The following is an 18,878-nucleotide window of genomic DNA, read 5'->3' on the forward strand; positions in this document are numbered from 1 at the left end:
TGTAGAGGGTAATGAACAGACACAGAGTTAGCTCAGAGTGTTTCAATCGCATTCTAAAAACAAAGGGTATACGCGCTATTTGGCAAGAGATCAGCACCAAAACATGATAGAAAAATTGAAGTAGTTATCAAAGGCAAATTAAATATCTGATCAACATGATATTTAAACTGCTTGGGTATTGTACAAGATCTGTGCTCGCACAGCTGTCTCCTGATGCTTGGTCTCAAGAAACCCATTACAACCCAGAACATAAACCTGTCAAGGCTGGCAGCCAGAAAGACTTGTTGGCCATAGGAAATATAACAAGATTAGCTCTGGGCTGCAGCTAGCAACATGACGCCCAACATCAGGAACTGGGGCTGACAACATGGGGTCTGATAAAGCATAAATGCAGCCATTAGTGTTTCAAAGCATCAGAGACAGATGAGAACACTAAGGATTTGTAAATCGCCACATTATTACTTCTATTCCCCTTTCAGTTTTCTCCCCTCCTCTTCTGACATGTTTCAGTTGGGGATGAAATATTCACAACAGCAGGCATTAGTTCCCATCAACTCGTTGGACATTTAGTTCCAAAACAAAACTCCAACAATGGTCCTAGAGCATTCCAAGGCATTATACTACACCTCAACTTGAATATGTATTGCACATTGAACGTAGCAAAATATCCCAAGATGCTTCATAGTTGGGAATCAGGAGGGAAAGAAAGAAATCAAAGATATCAACAAGGTGGATTACAAAAGGCTTCTTAAAGTGAAAATAGCAAGATGTAAGAGTTTCAGACTATGGGGACAAGATAAAGCCAAAAGCCTGATCAATGATAATGGGATGGGGAGATAATGAGGACGTGACAAGAATACACAGTAGACAAGAGTTAGAACTGTGGAAAGTGCCAACAGGGACTTATGACTTGAAAAACTTGTAGAAGTTGGGAGCGATAATGGCATGGAGTGACTTGTAGATAAGGGAGAATTTTGAAGTTGTTCTGGGACAGGCAACCAGTGATGGTTCACAATAACAGACAACCTAATAAAGCAGATTTTGTGGGTTAGAATATAGGCAATAGAGCTCTGGATCACTTTAAGTTTGTATAAGATGAGTCTTGAGAGGCTGGTGGTTGATCCTGAAGGCATTGATGAGAGTTTTGATAGCAGTAGGGTGAGGTAGGCATGGAGACTGAAGGAAGCCACTGGTCTTGGTGACAGCTTGGATTTGGATCTTGGGACATTTAACTACGTTAATGGCAGTATATAAATGAAAATTGTCTTTGGATTTGAAGCCAGGCTCGGGGTCAAGTCTGATGTGTATTGTTGGATTGTACTCGAGGTGGGTATCCAATGGGTGAGAGATCAAGTGAAGAGCTTTGGCAAAGATGGAAAAGGGTGACTTCAGTATTGTCATAGTTGACACACAAGTAGTTCTGGCTTGTCCAAGACACATCTACCCTAAATAATTGTCTTCCACCTACCTAGCTTTAATTCCCAGTTTCTTCATTACTTCAGGTTAAACTCCTGTGTAGTTATTTGTGATGTCAGAACGCATTTCCCTTCATGACCAGCCCAAAAATAAAATTTCAGAAATGATTATTTACCTTGCATCTTTTTCTATATTAATATTTTTAAATCCCAAAATCTGCTGCGATTTGGTTTTCACTTCATTCGTAAAAGAGCCTGAGGAAGTAAATGAAAAAGTCAAAGAAGGGGTTCCATTTCTCACCAATAAACTCATTCAAGCATATATGGATCTTTACTCTGTCAAATCTGTGCTCTACCTGCCCTTGGAATGTTTGATGGGACAGTACAGAAGGTGTTTAAGTCTACATTGAACCCTTGCTGTATCTGAAATGGGTGAGCTCATTACTGATTCTTGGAACAGTTCTCCAACACCAATATTATTACCTTGGTGTGCACAAATAAGACAAAAAGTGATCATTCAAATGGGTGGCTGGTATTAAATATGTTGAGGGATTCCTGCTTTAATAGAAAGAAATATCAAGTTTCTGACTTCATAGGGGTCAGGTACTGCACTGACATCTTACACAATGTACAGATGTGTTTGACAAGGCTTCTCTGCAGCAGAGAATAAAGACTAAGTTGCCCCAGTGAATATCTTGACTGCAGGTATGAGGAAAGTCAACCTACATTAAATCTAGGACATCATAAAAAGGGAAAAAGTAGTGACTGAAATATTTACAGTGAGAAGTATTAAAAGTGTACACTTCTGTCAGTGTAGCTGGCAGGAGCAGTGTGCAAGTTGTGCACCAAATTAGCAAGTGGTGCAGATTATGACAGCAAGGTACTGCAGTTGCTAAAAAATAGAAACAGAAAATGTTGGAAATACTCAGCAGGTCTAGCAGCATCTATGGTGGGAGGAAAAACAGTTAACGTTTCAGATTGATGATCTTTCATCAAAACTGGGAAAAGTTAAAGATATAATAGGTCTTAAGCATGTGGAGTCAGTGAAAGGAAGGAAGGATAGGAAAAACAAATTAGTTCAGAAGGTAGAAGAGATTAAATGGCAAAAGGATTGATTGAGCAAGGCAAAAGGCAGAGATAATGAGACAAGTAAGTAACAGAAGTAGAGAAAATGTGAATGGTGTCTAAAAACAAAACAAACTAGAGTCAGTTTCTCAAAGGGAACTCACCATGTGTCACAGTTTGCATACAGACCACCAAGGATGGGATTGCAACTGGCAACAGCTCACATAGAGTTGAGTAATGATCATACCTGAGGAGGGATGTAGAGAAAGCATTAAATTATGTGGACTGCCTTTGTAATTGACATTTTTAGGAGAACCTTTGAACAAAATCACCCTCTTCCTAAATTATCTGTACTTTCATGATAATACACATCCAGAAAATGCTTCCTGATAACTGATGAAAGGCTCAAAGTACAATTTGGGTGAATTGGGATGGGAGTTAGGCAGTCACAATTTTTAATCATTGGTTCACTGGTGTTCATGGTACACTGAAGGCTAGAGCTTTGCTGCTCCCATTCTCACTGAAGTGGCCCAAACAATTTAGCTGTACATCAAGTACTTCAAGATTGCTCATCCGAGCAATAAATGCTATTCTACAAGTTTTATCTAAATACCATCCCACCCTGCTTCTAAATCTATAAGTCCCCAAGGGGACATCAAAAGTTTCCTGAATAAGAGCAAAGCACAGTATTTAAAATGAAAACAGTAGACCTGATTTCACTATTCAGACACTTGAACCTCTAATCCAATTTCAATACTGTTGAGAATTAATAACAGCAGAAAGTATCTCACCTTTGCCAACCCGTTAATGCCAACCCTTGGAAGTGAAGAGATGGGAACTTTGACATGGATTTAATCACCTGCAGCCACCGAAGGTGATTTTCCAGATGAAACTTGATAGGGGTCCAAAGCTGGCTAACACCTGTTGCCCCTTTGAAGGCACTTGCAAACCAGACGCTCCTGAATCCACTGTCCATGTACTTGGCAAGGAACGTCTCTAAAATTCAAAAGATTATTTAAAAATAAAGATTCTAAGAAGTCATCATATTAATCTTAAATGATTTTCAGCCACAAGACCATCAAACCAAGAAGATGATGATAGTAGAGGACTGTTTCTTCTTACCTACTTGCTCAATCTTAAAATCTGGCTGATAGAACCACACCACAGGGGCAACATATTCAGCTATACCAGAATCTGAGGAGAGAGGAATCCAGATGATCAATCAAATTGCCAAATATGATGTTTTTCAGGTCTCAACAGATTGGAAAGGTATTTATAATTAATTAGCTATTCCTGCAGCAATTGCATTAAAAGAAGTGTATTTATGTAGCACCTTTCATGGCCTTGGGATGTCACAAAGTTCATTACAGCTAATTAAGTACTTTTTCATGTGTAGCCAATAGACTCAAGATCCCACAAACAACAATCCATTGTAGCAATACTGGTGGAGGGACAAATATTGGTCAGGACACCAGGGAGAACTGCTCTTCTTCAATACCGCTACAGGATTTGTATGCCAAAACAAAGAAGCAGACTTGGTTTAAAAGAATCAGCTGAAACATAGCATTTCTCACTGCAACACTAAGTACTGCATGAGTTGTTTGAACTAAATTCTCTGCTCAAGTCTCAGGTTGAATTGAACCTGGAAACTAATGACTTAGAAGGCAAGAGTATTCCTATTGAGTCACAGCTGATAAAGCAAAGGACCAGATATGACCTATGGAGATCCATCAAAGATGCCAAAGACAGTACTGGACCAAGCTAGAGTTCCAGGCTAGCCACACAGATTCCCACCGACTATGGCAAGGTCTGCCAGACGTAACAGGGTACAAGATGACGGTATGTAGAATCACCAGCACAAATACACCCCTTCCCAATGAGCTCAATGCATTCTATGCCCGTTTTGAGCAAGAGGTCAGTGAGAGCGAGCCCTCTACCCTGGAAGCCTCGGCCAAACCCGTATCTGAAGTCACCATCGCAGATGGCAGATCAACCTTCTCGAAAGTCAAGCCACGGAAAGCGACTGGCCGGATGGGGTACCCAGATGAGCACTCAAATCCGGCATGGATCAACTGGCAGAGGTTTTCACAGACATCTTTAACCTCTCTTTACACCAATCTGAGGTCTCTATCTGCTTCAAGATAATGACCATCATCCCTGTACCAAAAAAAAGCCAGGCAGCATGCCTTAATGACCATCGCCTGGTGGCTTTGACATCCATTATTATGAAGTGCTTTGAAAGGTTAGTCATGGCACGAATCAACTCTGGCCTCCCAGACTGCCTGGATCCACTACAGTTCGCCTATCACCGCAACAGGTTGACAGCAGATGCCATCTCCCTGGCCCTACACTCAACCCTGAGACACCTGGATAACAAAGTCTGACCCTATGTCAGACTCCTATTTATTGACTATGCCTCAGCCTTCAACACCATTATTCCTGTGAAACTCCTCCAAACTGCTTGGCCTGGGGCTCAGCTCTTCCCTCTGCAACTGGATCCTAGACCTCCTAACCCACAGACCGTAATCAGTAAGGATAGGAAACAACACCTACTCCATGATTATCCTCAACTCCGGGGCCCCACAAGGCTGTGTCCTCAGCCCCTTATACACCTATGACTGTGTGACCAAATTCCCCTTCAACTCAATTTTCAAGTTTGCTGATGTCATCACCGTAGTGGGATGGTTCTCAAACAATGATGAAATGGAGTACACAGGAAAGAGACAGAGAATCTGGTGAACTGGTGCGATGACAATAATCTCTCCCTCAATGTTAACAAAACAAAGCAGATAGTCATCGACTTCAGGAAGCATAGTGGAGGACATGCCCCTGTCTACATCAGCGGGAACGAGATGGAAATGGTCGAGAGCTTCAAGTTTCCAGATGTTCAGATCACCAAAAACCTGTCCTGGTCCCTCCATGCTGACCCTATAGTTAAGAAAGGCCACCAATGCCTTTACTTTCTCAGGAGGCTAAGAAAATTTGGCATGTCCGCTAGGACTCTCACCAACTTTTACAGATGCAAAATAGAAAGCATTCTTTCTGGTTGTATCACAGCTTGGTATGCCTTCTGATCTGCCCAAGACCACAAGAAACTACAGAGGGTCGTGAACAAAGCCAAGTCCATCACACAAACCAGCCTCCCATCCACTGACTCTGTCTACACTTCCCGCTGCCTCGATAAAGCAGCCAGCATAATCAAGGATCCCATGCACCCCAGACACACTCTCTTTAAAAGAACAAAAAACAGGAACAGGCCCTTCGGTCCACCAAGTTTGTGCCGACACAGATGCCTCTAGTGATCCATATCCTTCTATTCGATGTATCTATGCAGATGCCTCTTGAATGTCGTTATAGAATCTGCTTCCATCACCTCCTCCGGCAACGCGTTCCAGGTATTCACCACACTCTGAAAAACTTGCCCCTTCTCTTACATTTTCCCCCTCTCACTTTCAACCTATGCCCCCAAGTAATTGACCCTTCGACCCTGGGAAAAGAACTCTTGACTATCTACTCTATCCAAGCCTGTCATAATCTTGTAAACCTCTATCAGGTCCCCCCTCATCCTCCGATGCTCCAATGAAAACAATCCAAGTTTGTTCAACCTTTCTTCATAGTCCATATCCTCCAAACCAGGCAACATCCTGGTAAATCTCTTCTGCATCCTTTCCAATACATCAACATCCTTCCGGTAAAGTGGCAACCAGAATTGTACACAATACTCCAAATGCGGCATAACCAAAGTCTTATACAGCTGCAATATGATTTTCCAACTCTTTTCCTCAACGCCCCGACCAATGAAAGCCAGCATGCCATACGCCTTCTTGACCACCTTGTCCACCTTCAGGGAACTATGGATCTACACGCCTAGATCCTTCTGTATGCTAATATTTTCAAGGGCTTTACCATTTATTGTATACTTTCCTTCTGCAGTAGATCTTCCAAATCGCATCAACTCACATTTGTCTGGGTTAAATTCCATATGCCATCTTTTGGCCCAGGTCTCCAGCTGATTTATATCCAGTTGTATCCTCTGACAATCCTCCTCACTATCCACTACTCCCCCAATTTTTGCAAATTTACTAATCAGACCATCTACATTTTCCCCAGAGGCCCCAGCACTGATCCTTGTGGCACACCGCTTGTCACAGACCTCCAGTTAGAAAAGTACCCTTCCACTGCTACTGTCTGCTTTCTATGCCCAAGCCAGTTTTGTATCTACCTTACCTCGGATCCTATATGACTTCACCTTCTGTGTCAGCCTGCCATGAGGAACCTTATCAAAGGCTTTACTAAACTCCATGTATACAACATCCACTGCCCTGACCTGATCAATGTTTTGTCTCACTTCCTCAAAGAACTCAATCAAGTTCGAGAGACATGACCTCCCTTTCACAAAACCAAGCTGCATATCGCTAATATGCCTATTCATAGAATAGAAACCCTACAGTGCAGAAGGAGGCCATTCGGCCCATCGAGTCTGCACCGACCACAATCCCACCCAGGTCCCCATATCCCTACATATTTTACCCGCTAATCCCTTTAACCTACGCATCTCAGGACTCTAAGGGGCAATTTTTAGCAATCAACCTAACCCGCACATCTTTGGACTGTGGGAGGAAACCAGGGCACCCGGAGGAAACCCACGCAGACACAAGGAGAATGTGCAAACTCCACACAGACAGTGACCCAAGCCTGGAATCGAACCCAGGTCCCTGGAGCTGTGAAGCAGCAGTGCTAACCACTGTGCTACCGTGCCGCCTGTGAGTATATCATGTCTCTAAGAATCTTCTCCAATAATTTCCCCATCACTGATACAAGGCTCGCAGGCCTTTAATTTCCCAGATTGTCTCTTCTGCCCTTCTTAAACAGAGGAACAATGTTAGCTACTCTCCAATCCTCTGGTACCTCACCTTTGGCTAAAGAGGAAACAAAGATTTTGGCTAAGGCCTCAGCAATTTCTTCCCTCGCCTCTCTCAGTATTCTGAGATGGACCCTATCTGGCCCTGGGGACTTGTCCACCTTAATGTTTTTCAAAACCTCTAATAAATACCTCCTCCCTTTTTATCTCAACGTGTCCTAGAATGTCAACATCCTCCTTTCTACACTCACCATCCATCACATTCTTCTCCTTTGTGAATACTGGTGCGAAGTACTCGTTAAAGGACCTCACCCACCTTATCTGGTTCCACACACAAATTTTCTCTGGTGTCCTTGAGTGGACCTCCCCTTTCCTTAACTATCCTCTTCCTCCTTATATGTGCATAAAAAGCACTTGGGATTCTCCTTAATCCTGCCTGCCAAGGAAATTTCATGGCCCCTTTTTGCCCTCCTAAGTCCCTGTTTAAGTTCTTTCCTGCTATCTCTGTATTCCTCAAGAGCCTTATCTGTTTTCAATTTCCTGAAATTTATATCTGCCTCCTTCTTCTTTTTCACTAAGCTCACAATCTCTCTCATCATCCAGGGTTCCCAAATCTTGCCATCTTTATCCTTCATTTTTACAGGGACACACTTGTCCTGAATTGTTAACAACTAACTTTTAAAGGACTCCCACATATCGGATGTGGATTTACCCTCAAACAGCATACCCCAACCTACATTCTCTAGCTTCTAATACTGCCGTAATTAGCCTTCCCCCAGTTTAGTACTTTCACTTAGACTACTTTTATCCTTTTCTACAAGTATCCTGAAACTTCTAAAATTGTGATCACTTCGCAAAATGGTCACCCACTGAGACATCAATCACCTGTCCGGGCTTGTTTGCTAGAACCAGGTCTAAGATAGTCCAACTCAGAAGGGGCTATCCACATATTACCTCAAGAAGCACTCTTGGACACACTGAACAAATTCTGCCCCATCCAAGTCCCTGGCACTAAAGGAATCCCAGTCTATATTGGGGAAGTTAAAATCGCCCATCACAACAGACCTGTTTTTATATCTTCCCATAATCTGCTGGCAAATCAGTTCCTCCACTTCACGCTGGCTGTTGGGAGGTTTGATTGCACTGCTCCTGTTCCTGGGTTCTACCCATATGGCCTCACTGCATGATCCCACCAAGGTGTCCTCCCTCTGTATAGATGTGACATTCTCCCTAATCAGTAAAGCAACACCCCCCCTCTTTTGTCACTCTCTATCTCGCCTGAAGCATCTAAATTCTGGAACACCAGTCCTGTCCTTTTTCATCCAAGTCTCTGTAATTGCCACAACATCGTAATTCCATGTAGTAATCTAAGCTTTAAGTTCATCCGCCTTACCTATCACACTTCTTGCGTTAAAGCAAACACATCTCAGACCATCTGTCCAATCATGTTTTGTACACTCTCCCTGTGTTTTATTTCTCATAGCTTTACTGGACCCATTCACTGAGTTCTCTACAGTCTCTGTACTCTGACCTACTGCTGTGGATCCCCCTCCCCTGCCTTATTAGTTGAGGAGTATAGATGGCCTTATTAGTTTAAATCCATCTGAACTGCACGATCAAATCTCCCCGCTAGGATGTTAGTGCCCTTCCAGTTAAGATGCAACGCGTCCTTTTTGTACAGGTCCCAGCTGCTGTGGACAAGATCCCAGTGGTCTAAAAATCTGAAGCCCTCCCTTCTGCACCAACTCTCAAGCCACTTATTAAGCTGCACCTTCTTCCTATTTCTTGCCTTACTACCATGTGGCACAGGGAGTATTCCTGAGACTACAACCCTGGAGGTCGTGCATTTCAGCTACCTTCCTAACTCCCTGAACTCATTTTGCAGGACCGCATTTTCCTTCCAACCTATGTTGTTCATAGAATCCTACAGTGCAGAAAGAGGCCACTCGGCCCAACGAGTCTGCACCAACCACAATCCCACCCAGGCCCTATCCACATATCCCTACATATTTATCCACTAACCCCTCTAACCTATGCATCCCGGGACACTAAGGGGCAATTTAGAATGGCCAATCAACCTAGCCCACACATCTTTGGATTGTGGGAGGAAACCGGAGCACCCGGAGGAAACCCATGCAGACACAGGGAGAATGTGCAAACTCCACACAGACAGCGACCCGAGCCGGGATTCGAACCCAGGCCCTGGAGCTGTGAAGCAGCAGTGCTAACCACTGTGCTACCGTGCCGCCCCTGTTCCAACATGGACCATGACTACTGGCTGTTCACCCTCCCACTTCAGAATGCCTTGTGCCCACTGAGAGACGTCCTTGACCCTGGCACCAGGGAGGCAACAGACTATCCGGGAGACTCGATTGCGGTCACAGAAGCACTTGACTGTGCTCCTTACAATTGAATCCCCGACTACCACTGCATGCCTGCACTTTGACCCTACCTGCTGTACAGCAGAGGCAGCGGTGCCACAGTCCTGTCATCATCCTCTGATATGCTGTCCTCCCCAACAGCATCTAAAATGATGCATCTGTTTGAGAGGGGGAAGAGGATAGCCTCATGGGGCTCCTGCACTGACTGCCTACTTTTCTGACTGTCACCCATCTATCTTCCTCAACCTTGGGTGCAGTCACCTCCCTAAAATTTCTGTCTAAGATGCTCTGCGCCATATGTATGCTCCTAAGTCCGTCCATCTGACGCTCCAGTTGATCTAAGCGATCCATTAGGAGCCTCATTTGTATGCACTTCCTGCAAATGTAGTCCTCCAGGACAGTTGGACTGTCCTGGATTACCTACATGTCACAGGTGGAGCATAGGACTGGCGTGACTGACATTACCCTCTGTTAGTTAATTAAAATTTAAATTTAATTTGTGTGGACCCTCTTTTGTTTAAGTAAATTAAATTGGTCGATCAACCAAGTTAATTACTCACTGAACTGTTTAGGTTAGTGACCACTATAGTAAAAACAAATTAGAACTCAATATAATCTAAATCTTGTCTAAACTGCTATTCTATTCAGTCCCACTGAACTAAAATATTAAAGAAATGAAGGGGTTAAAAAGATACTTCACTTGACCACAACTCCGAGGCCGCTCCCTAGTCTGAATCTGTGACACCAGAGTTCATATTCCCTGATGGTCGGCTTCTCCACCGATTTCCCGGCTGCTCCTGTAAAGGTAAGTTCCCGAGACAGACCAAGCCTGAATCCGTGCTGGATTTTATACACTCACCGGTCGCTAGGCTCCACCCTCCGGACGCTTCTCCACCGATTTCCTGGCTGCTCCTGTAAAGGTAAGTTCCCAAGACAGACTCTTCCACCTTCTTCCATCAGGAAAAAGATACAAAAGTCTGAGGTCACGTACCAACCAACTCAAGAACAGCTTCTTCCCTGCTGTCATCAGACTTTTGAATGGATGTACCTCATATTAAGTTGACCTTTCTCTACACTCTAGCTATGACTGTAACACTGCATTCTGTGCCCTCTCCTTTCCTTCTCTACGTATGGTATACTTTGTAATAGCATGCAAGAAACATTACTTTTCAATGTATACTAATACGTGACAATAATAAATCAAATCAAAAGACAGATAACAAACACTAAGTACATGAGAAAGCCCCAGTGCCATGGCTAAACTCTGAGAATAGTATCAGAATGAGATTGTGTGAAAGCCGCTATGCGTACATTCACTTTTTCATTTTGATTGGCTGCAAACCAAATGATTAACTGAGTCTCAATGTATTAATAAACTGGAACGCAGACATAAACACCAAGGCTGGAATTCTCCAATCTCTCCCCCAGCTGGGATTCTCCAGTCCCGCTGCTGTGAACAGAGATTTGGCGAGGCACCAAATTTTCCATTCTCACTGGCAGTGGTAGCGAGGCGTGCAGGACTGAAGAATTCTGGCATCCATTAGTGAGGACACCCAAACCCAGTTGACGACTGCACTGTATTGTGGCCAATACTTTATCCCACAGCCTACATCACTAAAAAGATTGTTTGTGGTCATGACCTTACTGTTGTTCTATGGGAGCTTGGTTGCTGCATTTCCTACATTACAGCAGTGATTACACTTCAAAAATTTCAAAAGTACCTAACTGGTTGTAAAGTGCTTGAGGATGTCCTAAGGTCATGAAAGACATTTATGAATGCAAGTATTATTTATTGAGAATGCAGCTAACCATGCCATATCCAAGCATTAAACAGCATGATTCTCTTTTCGAAGTCCTTTTTACCAAACTCTTTCAATACTGCAGACTTTTTAACCTAGGCACCAATTTTCATGACATGCTGCCAAATAATTTTTTTTTTAAAAATCACAACACCTCATCATTTCCATTACAAAGTGTTAAAAAGACTCACCACTGATTTTTTCTTTACTAATCTTCCGCATCATGTCATCCCACATAAGAAGCTTAAGCCCAGGATACTTGTTGACTAAAAAACTCCCAATTTCCTTGATGTGGTCCAAGAAAATCTTATCTACGTTTCCTCGTTTTTCATTGATCCACTGTTTGGATTCTGGACTCTCTCCAAGATTAAAAACCTCCAGAAAAGAACAAGGAAGAAAGTTAAACTCTTTATAAAAATCTCTGTAAGCTTTTGCAACCCCAGAACCTTTGGAGGTATCTATGCTCCTATAATTCTGACCTCTTGTGCATTCTTGATTTTAACCACTTCACCATTGGTAACCATGTTTTCAATTGCCTAGGCCTCCATTGCTGAAAATCCTTCTGTACACCTTACTGCCTCTTTGCCTTGCTTTTTCCATTTAAGACACTCCCTTAAACCCACCTTTGAGGTCTTCGGACCTCATATCTCCTTTTGTAGTATGATATACTTTGTTTGGGACACCCCCCCCCCCCCCCCCCCCCCCTAAACAGCACTGTGACTGTACGTATAACACATGAAATGCATTTTAATCATGTTTCTCTGCAGGATGTTTTAGCAGTCCCTGGGATTTTGTTGGAGCTGTGTTTGTAGGGGGCGTCCTCTATTGTTATTGAAGCAGTATAATTGACATCATGGTTGTTTTAATCTGAACTAATGCAGTGTTGTTTTATTTTAGTAACCTCTTGGAATGGCAAAGTAAAGATTGATTGGTATGGTTGACAGGTCAGGTCATATATAGGTCAGGAATAGCTATGTTTTCAGAGAAGTCCAGTTTTAGTTTTGTTTTTCAGAAGTTGCTTGAACCGGGAGACAAAGCAGTGTTTTCCAGCCTTCTGGAGTTGGAGTTTATACTGTCTAAATGTTGCTGTTTTGGAAACTGCTGACAGCTGAGAGAGAGAGAGCGAGCAGTGTCTCTTTCTTCTTTTTCCCCCTCCGATGTCTGGATACTGGAAGCTACCAGAGACTGGATTTACTTCTCTGAAGATTTGGTGTTTTGAGGATATATCCTTCTCTGAAAACCGCTGTCGGGATCTCTATCCAGAAGTGTTAAAAACTGGAAATCCAGCATCACATGAGCATACTTGTTTTTGTGCTAACTAATTCTGAAGGAGGGTGCATGTCTGTGGGATATTGCTTTAAATTGAAACCACAGATATAACTAGCTGTTAAGGAGTTATACCGTGTCATGTTAAGTCTTGTAAATTGGTAAATATTATACTAATTCTTTTTGTTATATTCTGTGTTCTTAAATAAATTTTGCTTAATAAAAGCTTACTAGTGAGTCACTTGAATCATACCTGGACTGAAACACCTTATGCTCACCAATGCCAAAATCAAATGTAAAACTTAGGGTCTAGGCTAACTTCACAAAACACTTTGGAGTCTCTGGCCTGTGTCTCAACTACTCTTCTGGCCAGCTGAGCTTTTTGTTTCTGCACATCTCTTTTGATGCTCTTCCAAACAATCAGCCTCTAGAGGTCAGGGCCATCAGCAACACTCTTCCAGTATCAACGTCCGCCATCTTCATATCTTGCTTGCAGGTGTCCATGTAGTGGAAGGGGTCGTGAGCCAGTAGCCAGTTCACCGTATAGGTGGTCTTTGGGTATATCGTCATTGCCCATCCAATGAATGTGACCTTGCCTGTACTGACATTATTGGCTTAGCAAGGAGTGTATCCTGATGGAATTACTCGTGGATCTCTGCGTTGGTGATCTTGTCCTGCCAAGAGATGCCGAGGATACAACTGAGACAGTGAAGGTGGAAACTGTTCAGCCTTTTCTCGAGTGTGCACTGAAGATGCAAGCTTGACAGATTCTCAGTTTGGTGTTTTCAGTCAAGCTGCTGTTGTTCCATTTTCTTATTTAGCTTGGACATAACTACAGCTTTTGCAATGTGGTGATCTCAACATCAAGTGACAGATTGCTGGTGATTGTGGAGCTCAGGTAAGTGAAACTATCAACAACCTCCAAATCACATCATCAGTGCTTACACATGGCAGTATGGCAACATTCAGGACCGTGCCTGAATGGTCAAACGCGTGAGAGAATTCATCCATTTGCCATTGAAGGTGTTTCTCATATAGACTATTAGTTTATTTATTTGTCACAAGTAAGGCTTACATTAACACTGCAATCAAGTTACTGTGAAATTCCCCTATTAGTCCAGTATTGTCAGCATAGAGCAACTCTAATGAGGACTGGCATACCTGTGTCTTGGATCTCAGGTGAGCAAGTTGGGGTACCACAGGGATCTGTGCTCGGACTCCATCTGGATGAGGGAACGAAATGTATTAACTCCAAATTTGCAGATGACACAAAGTTGGGTGGGAGAATGAGCTGCGAGAGGTTGCAGTTGCTTCAGAGTGACTTGGACAGGCTGAGTGGATGGGCATACGTAGTATATGGATAAATGGGAGGTTATCCACTTCGATAGTAAAATTAGGAAGGGAGATTACTATTTGAGTGGGTGTAAATTGAGAGTGGTGGAAACTCAGTGAGACCTTGGTGTCCTCGTGCATCAGTCGCTGAAAGCAAGCGTGCAGATACAGCAGGCAGTAAAGAAGTCAAACGGCATGTTGGCCTTCATAGCAAGAGGATTTGAGAATAGGAATGTTTTACTGCAATTGGATAGGACATTGGTGAGGCCACACCTGGAGTATTATGTGCAGTTTTGGTGTCCTTATCTCAGGAAGGATGTTTTTGTTATAAAGGGAGTGCAGCAAATGTTTACCAAGTTGATTCCTGGGATGGCAGGACTGCCATGAGGAAGACTAAGTCGGTCAGGATTATATTAATTGAAGTTTAGAAGAGTGAGGGAATCTCATAGAAACTTTAAAAATTCTAACAGGATTAGACAGGGAAGATTCAGATAAAATGTTCACAATGGTGGGGGAGTCCAGAACGGGGGTCATAGTTTGAGGATAAGGATTGAGGTGAGGAGAAACTCCTTCAACCATAGAATGGTGAATGTATGGAATTCACTACCACAGAAAGTAGTTGAGGCTAAAAAGTTGTCTGATTTCAAGAAGAAATTAGATATAGTTCTTGGTGCTAAAGGGTGGGGGGGGGTCAGGGTATTGAATTTGATGATCAGCCTTAATCATAATGAATGGTGGTACAGATTTGAAGGGACAAATAGCCTACCCCTGCTTCTATTTTCTCTGTATGGTTCCATGTCTGAACTGCCTTTCATCAGTTCTGGTATGCAAGTGGACACAGTGTTTATGACCTGAAGGCATATGACAATAGCAAAGAGAACAATATGCCAACATGTGTTGGTGACAGTAATGATGTGGAGATGCCGGTGTTGGACTGGGGTGAACACAGTAAGAGTTTTAACAACACCAGGTTAAAGTCCAACAGGTTTATTTGGTAGCAAATACCATTAGCTTTCGGAGCGCTGCTCCTTCGTCAGATGGAGTGGAAATGTGCTCTCAAACAGGGCACAGAGACACAAAATCAAGTTACAGAATACTGATTAGAATGCGAATCCCTACAGCCAACCAGATCTTAAAGATACAGACAATGTGGGTGGAGGGAGCATTAAGCACAGGTTAAAGAGATGTGTATTGTCTCCAGACATGACAGCCCGCAAGTCCAGGAGGCAAGCTGTGGGGGTTACTGATAATGTGACATAAATCCAACATCCCGGTTTAGGCCGTCCTCATGTGTGCGGAACCTGGCTATCAGTCTCTGCTCAGCGACTCTGCGCTGTCGTGTGTCGTGAAGGCCGCCTTGGAGAACGCTTACCTGAAGATCAGAGGCTGAATGCCCGTGACTGCTGAAGTGCTCCCCCACAGGAAGAGAACAGTCTTGCCTGGTGATTGTCGAACGGTGTTCATTCATCCGTTGTCGTAGCGTCTGCATGGTTTCCCCAATGTACCATGCCTCGGGACATCCTTTCCTGCAACGTATCAGGTAGACAACGTTGGCCAAGTTGCAAGAGTAGGTACCGTGTACCTGGTAGATAGTGTTCTCACGTGAGATGATGGCATCCGTGTCGATGATCCGGCATGTCTTGCAGAGGTTGCTGTGGCAGGGTTGTGTGGTGTCGTGGTCACTGTTCTCCTGAAGGCTGGGTAGTTTGCTGCGGACAATGGTCTGTTTGAGGTTGTGCGGTTGTTTGAAGGCAAGAAGTGGGGGTGTGGGGATGGCCTTGGCGAGATGTTCGCCTGTAGGGATTCGCATTCTAATCAGTATTCTGTAACTTGATTTTGTGTCTCTATGCCCTGTTTGAGAGCACATTTCCACTCCATCTGACGAAGGAGTAGCGCTCCGAAAGCTAATGGTATTTTTTAACCTGTTGTTAAAACTCTTACTTGGTGACAGTACACAGCCCTGTTTAATCCCACTTTGAATCTCAAAGGGTTTCGATGTTGCTCAGTCATAGCTGACTTTATCCAACACGTTGCCATAGAAAGAGGATCTTAAAGGGTTCCAATGTTGCTCAGTCATAGCTGACTTTATCTAAAATGTTGCCACAGAAAGAGGATGTCACTGAGTAGCTTCAGCATACAGCCAGTTTTCTCCAGGAGCTTCGAGCGCCTCCACTCACACGGTCAAATGCCTTGATGAGACCGATGAAGGCAATACGTAGTGGTCTCCTTTGTTCACAGCATTGCTCGAGCAACTGCCAGACTGACAAAATCATATCAATTGTGGATCTTTCAGTTCTGAAACCATACTGAGATTCAGGGTAGATGTGTACAGCCAGGATCTGCAATCTGACACAAGCGACACTTTCCTACTTTTCCCAGTTCATTTAATTCTGTGTCGATAACCCATTTTTCACTACTTTTATGCTGTTTCTCCATTCTAATGTGTGATCAATATTCCACAAAACCAATAATCACTGCAAAATTATTTAATTTTAAATGTTTTCCATTTGCAAAAACGTAAATAATGCCCTTTTCAACTGAATCCCCAGGAATGATAGGAAACATCCAACTCGTTGACTGGCTGAATTGAGACTTAATGAAAATTCCCATTGAGCATAAAGTTGGAAACATCCATTCTCCACCTTATATATTTCCAACTCATCTAGAGCACTGTAACTCCTATTATACTCCACATTCCTATCATAGCCTATCCAGTGAACCACTTCCACCTGTCATTCCTTCTCAAATACATTTATTTTTTCTTAATCCTCCCTGCCCCCACAACCTTCCCCAACCACTATACTGGAGAAGCTCCATCGTTAAAGCCATTACTAAATATTATTTGCTTGAGGTCTGGTGGAAACCGCATAAACACAAAAATTTGATATGCTAGGAAGGGGTAATGAATTAACGCTATCGCACTGTTGTTATGTATCATACAGTTAATGAACATCACTACACAGTACATACCTCATCAGCTCCTATATGGATCCAGCCAGATTTGCTGTGTTTATCGAGTACTTGGGAGAGCATCTCCTTCACCAACTTCAGAGAGCCAGGCAAATGAGGGTTCAGGCTATTGGGAAATCTCTCCACTTCTCTGAGGTTCTGAAGTTTGTCGTGCTTGAGGACAAACTGTTGAGGAAACAATCTACTATTAAACAATAATACAGCCTAGCAATTTATGGTTATTGGCAGAAAATTAAGACAAATAACCCCAAGACAAATAACCTCAAGCTATCTGACTATATCCAAAAAACCTCAATATTGACGTAGAACCTGTAAACTGGCAGTAATTTAGGAGTCAATGGTTAATTAAATTCAACAATGAAACACCATTTTCCAGTAAAAACTTAATGAATGAAATTTCTGGTAGTGGAAGTACTCGAAGATAGATTACATTGAACTATAGTAGCATCAGAATCAGGGCTTCCCCCTAACATTTTGAACAAAGATTCTCTCAGGCAGATTGAGACTTGTATCATCTATCCTACCAAAGGAATGGAATGTTACTGTGTCTTTAAAAGATGTCAGGTTGCTTGCAAGGAATATATCTGAAAGTCAGCTATGTTTTATACAGTGCCTATTTGTCTGGGCAGCAGGCAGCTTAAAATGTTGAGAATGCAGGATAACGACTGGTTATGGCTAGGGATGTGTTTGTTTAAACATGAGTTAATGCATTTTGTTTACTTAAGTTTCCCTTAGGTTTCAGAGTAGTGTTTGGAAAAGCTCTCAGACTGTTAAGAAGTACGAGCACAGAAGCCTGTGATTTTTGCTAACTGATTTTGAGGGGGGTTTAAGTCTGTAAGAGGAATATTGCTTGAATTGGGACTAATACAGATAGATTAGCAGTTAAGAATTGTATCTTGTCATGTTCAAGTATTGTTCAAGTGTTAAATGTCAAGCTGATTCATGTTAAATAAAGTTTATTTTGATAAAAGCTTCCTAGTTTGTCAATAGAATCACACCTGGATTGAAACATCTTTTCCACATATAAATGCTGATATAGAAAAACTGTTGGGATCTAGTCTAGCTTCATAATATACCTTGGAGTTTCTGATCGGTACCCTAACAGCAAAGGAAACAAAATGACCCCAGAGTCAAAACCAGATTTTCAAAGGGAATTCCATCAAGAACGAGGAACCTGTTCAATGCCCTGATCCCTTTTCTTGCATACATTTCAATTCCTTTGATCAAAAAAGAGGGATAACCTCAGCACAAAGCTTTTCGTCACAACCACAATGAGCTGCAAGCAACACTAATCACAATTATAACCCTCGACTCAAATTCACTTATTTCAAATTATCTGACAGTTCACATTTCTTCCAGCTCTAAATTCCCATTTAATTGAAAGCATTGAATTTATCTTAAGCAGATAATAACTTTGAATAGTTTATGAAATATAATCCTCCCATTTGCTCTCTGGGTATCTAATGCAGCACTGAGACAAAAGATCAGTCACTTCAAGAGGGTAGGTGGAGAAAATAGAAGATAAAAAAGGGATTCTATGCTAAATACCAGACAAAGAACAAAGAAAATTACAGCACAGGAACAGGCCCTTCGGCCTTCCAGGCCTGCACCGACCATGCTGCCCGACTTAACTAAAACCCCTGACTCTTCCGGGGACCATATCCCTCTATTACCATCCTATTCATGTACTTGTCAAGACGCTCCTTAAAAGTCACTACTGTATCCACTTCCACTACCTCCCCTGGCAATGAGTTCCAGGCACCCACCACCCTCTGTGTAAAAAAATCTG

At 42.8% G+C, this 18,878-nt stretch overlaps 1 protein-coding gene across 4 annotated transcripts in view; it reads right to left on the bottom strand.

Moving 5' to 3' along the window:
- The window catches only part of LOC144510628 (hexosaminidase D-like), a 55,131-nt gene that overhangs the window by 10,316 nt on the left and 25,937 nt on the right, over positions 1-18,878 (bottom strand). For all 4 annotated transcript variants that reach the window (XM_078240242.1, XM_078240241.1, XM_078240243.1 and 1 more), the window contains exons 6-11: positions 17,090-17,254; positions 11,713-11,896; positions 3,603-3,674; positions 3,272-3,476; positions 2,645-2,727; positions 1,592-1,670 (exon numbers count right to left, since the gene is read on the bottom strand). In XM_078240242.1, coding sequence (XP_078096368.1) covers positions 1,592-1,670; positions 2,645-2,727; positions 3,272-3,476; positions 3,603-3,674; positions 11,713-11,896; positions 17,090-17,254 — 788 coding nt within the window. The remainder of the gene's footprint in view (positions 1-1,591; positions 1,671-2,644; positions 2,728-3,271; positions 3,477-3,602; positions 3,675-11,712; positions 11,897-17,089; positions 17,255-18,878) is intronic.

This window comes from Mustelus asterias, chromosome 23 (assembly GCF_964213995.1).
Source record: "Mustelus asterias chromosome 23, sMusAst1.hap1.1, whole genome shotgun sequence".
NCBI lineage: Eukaryota > Metazoa > Chordata > Chondrichthyes > Carcharhiniformes > Triakidae > Mustelus > Mustelus asterias.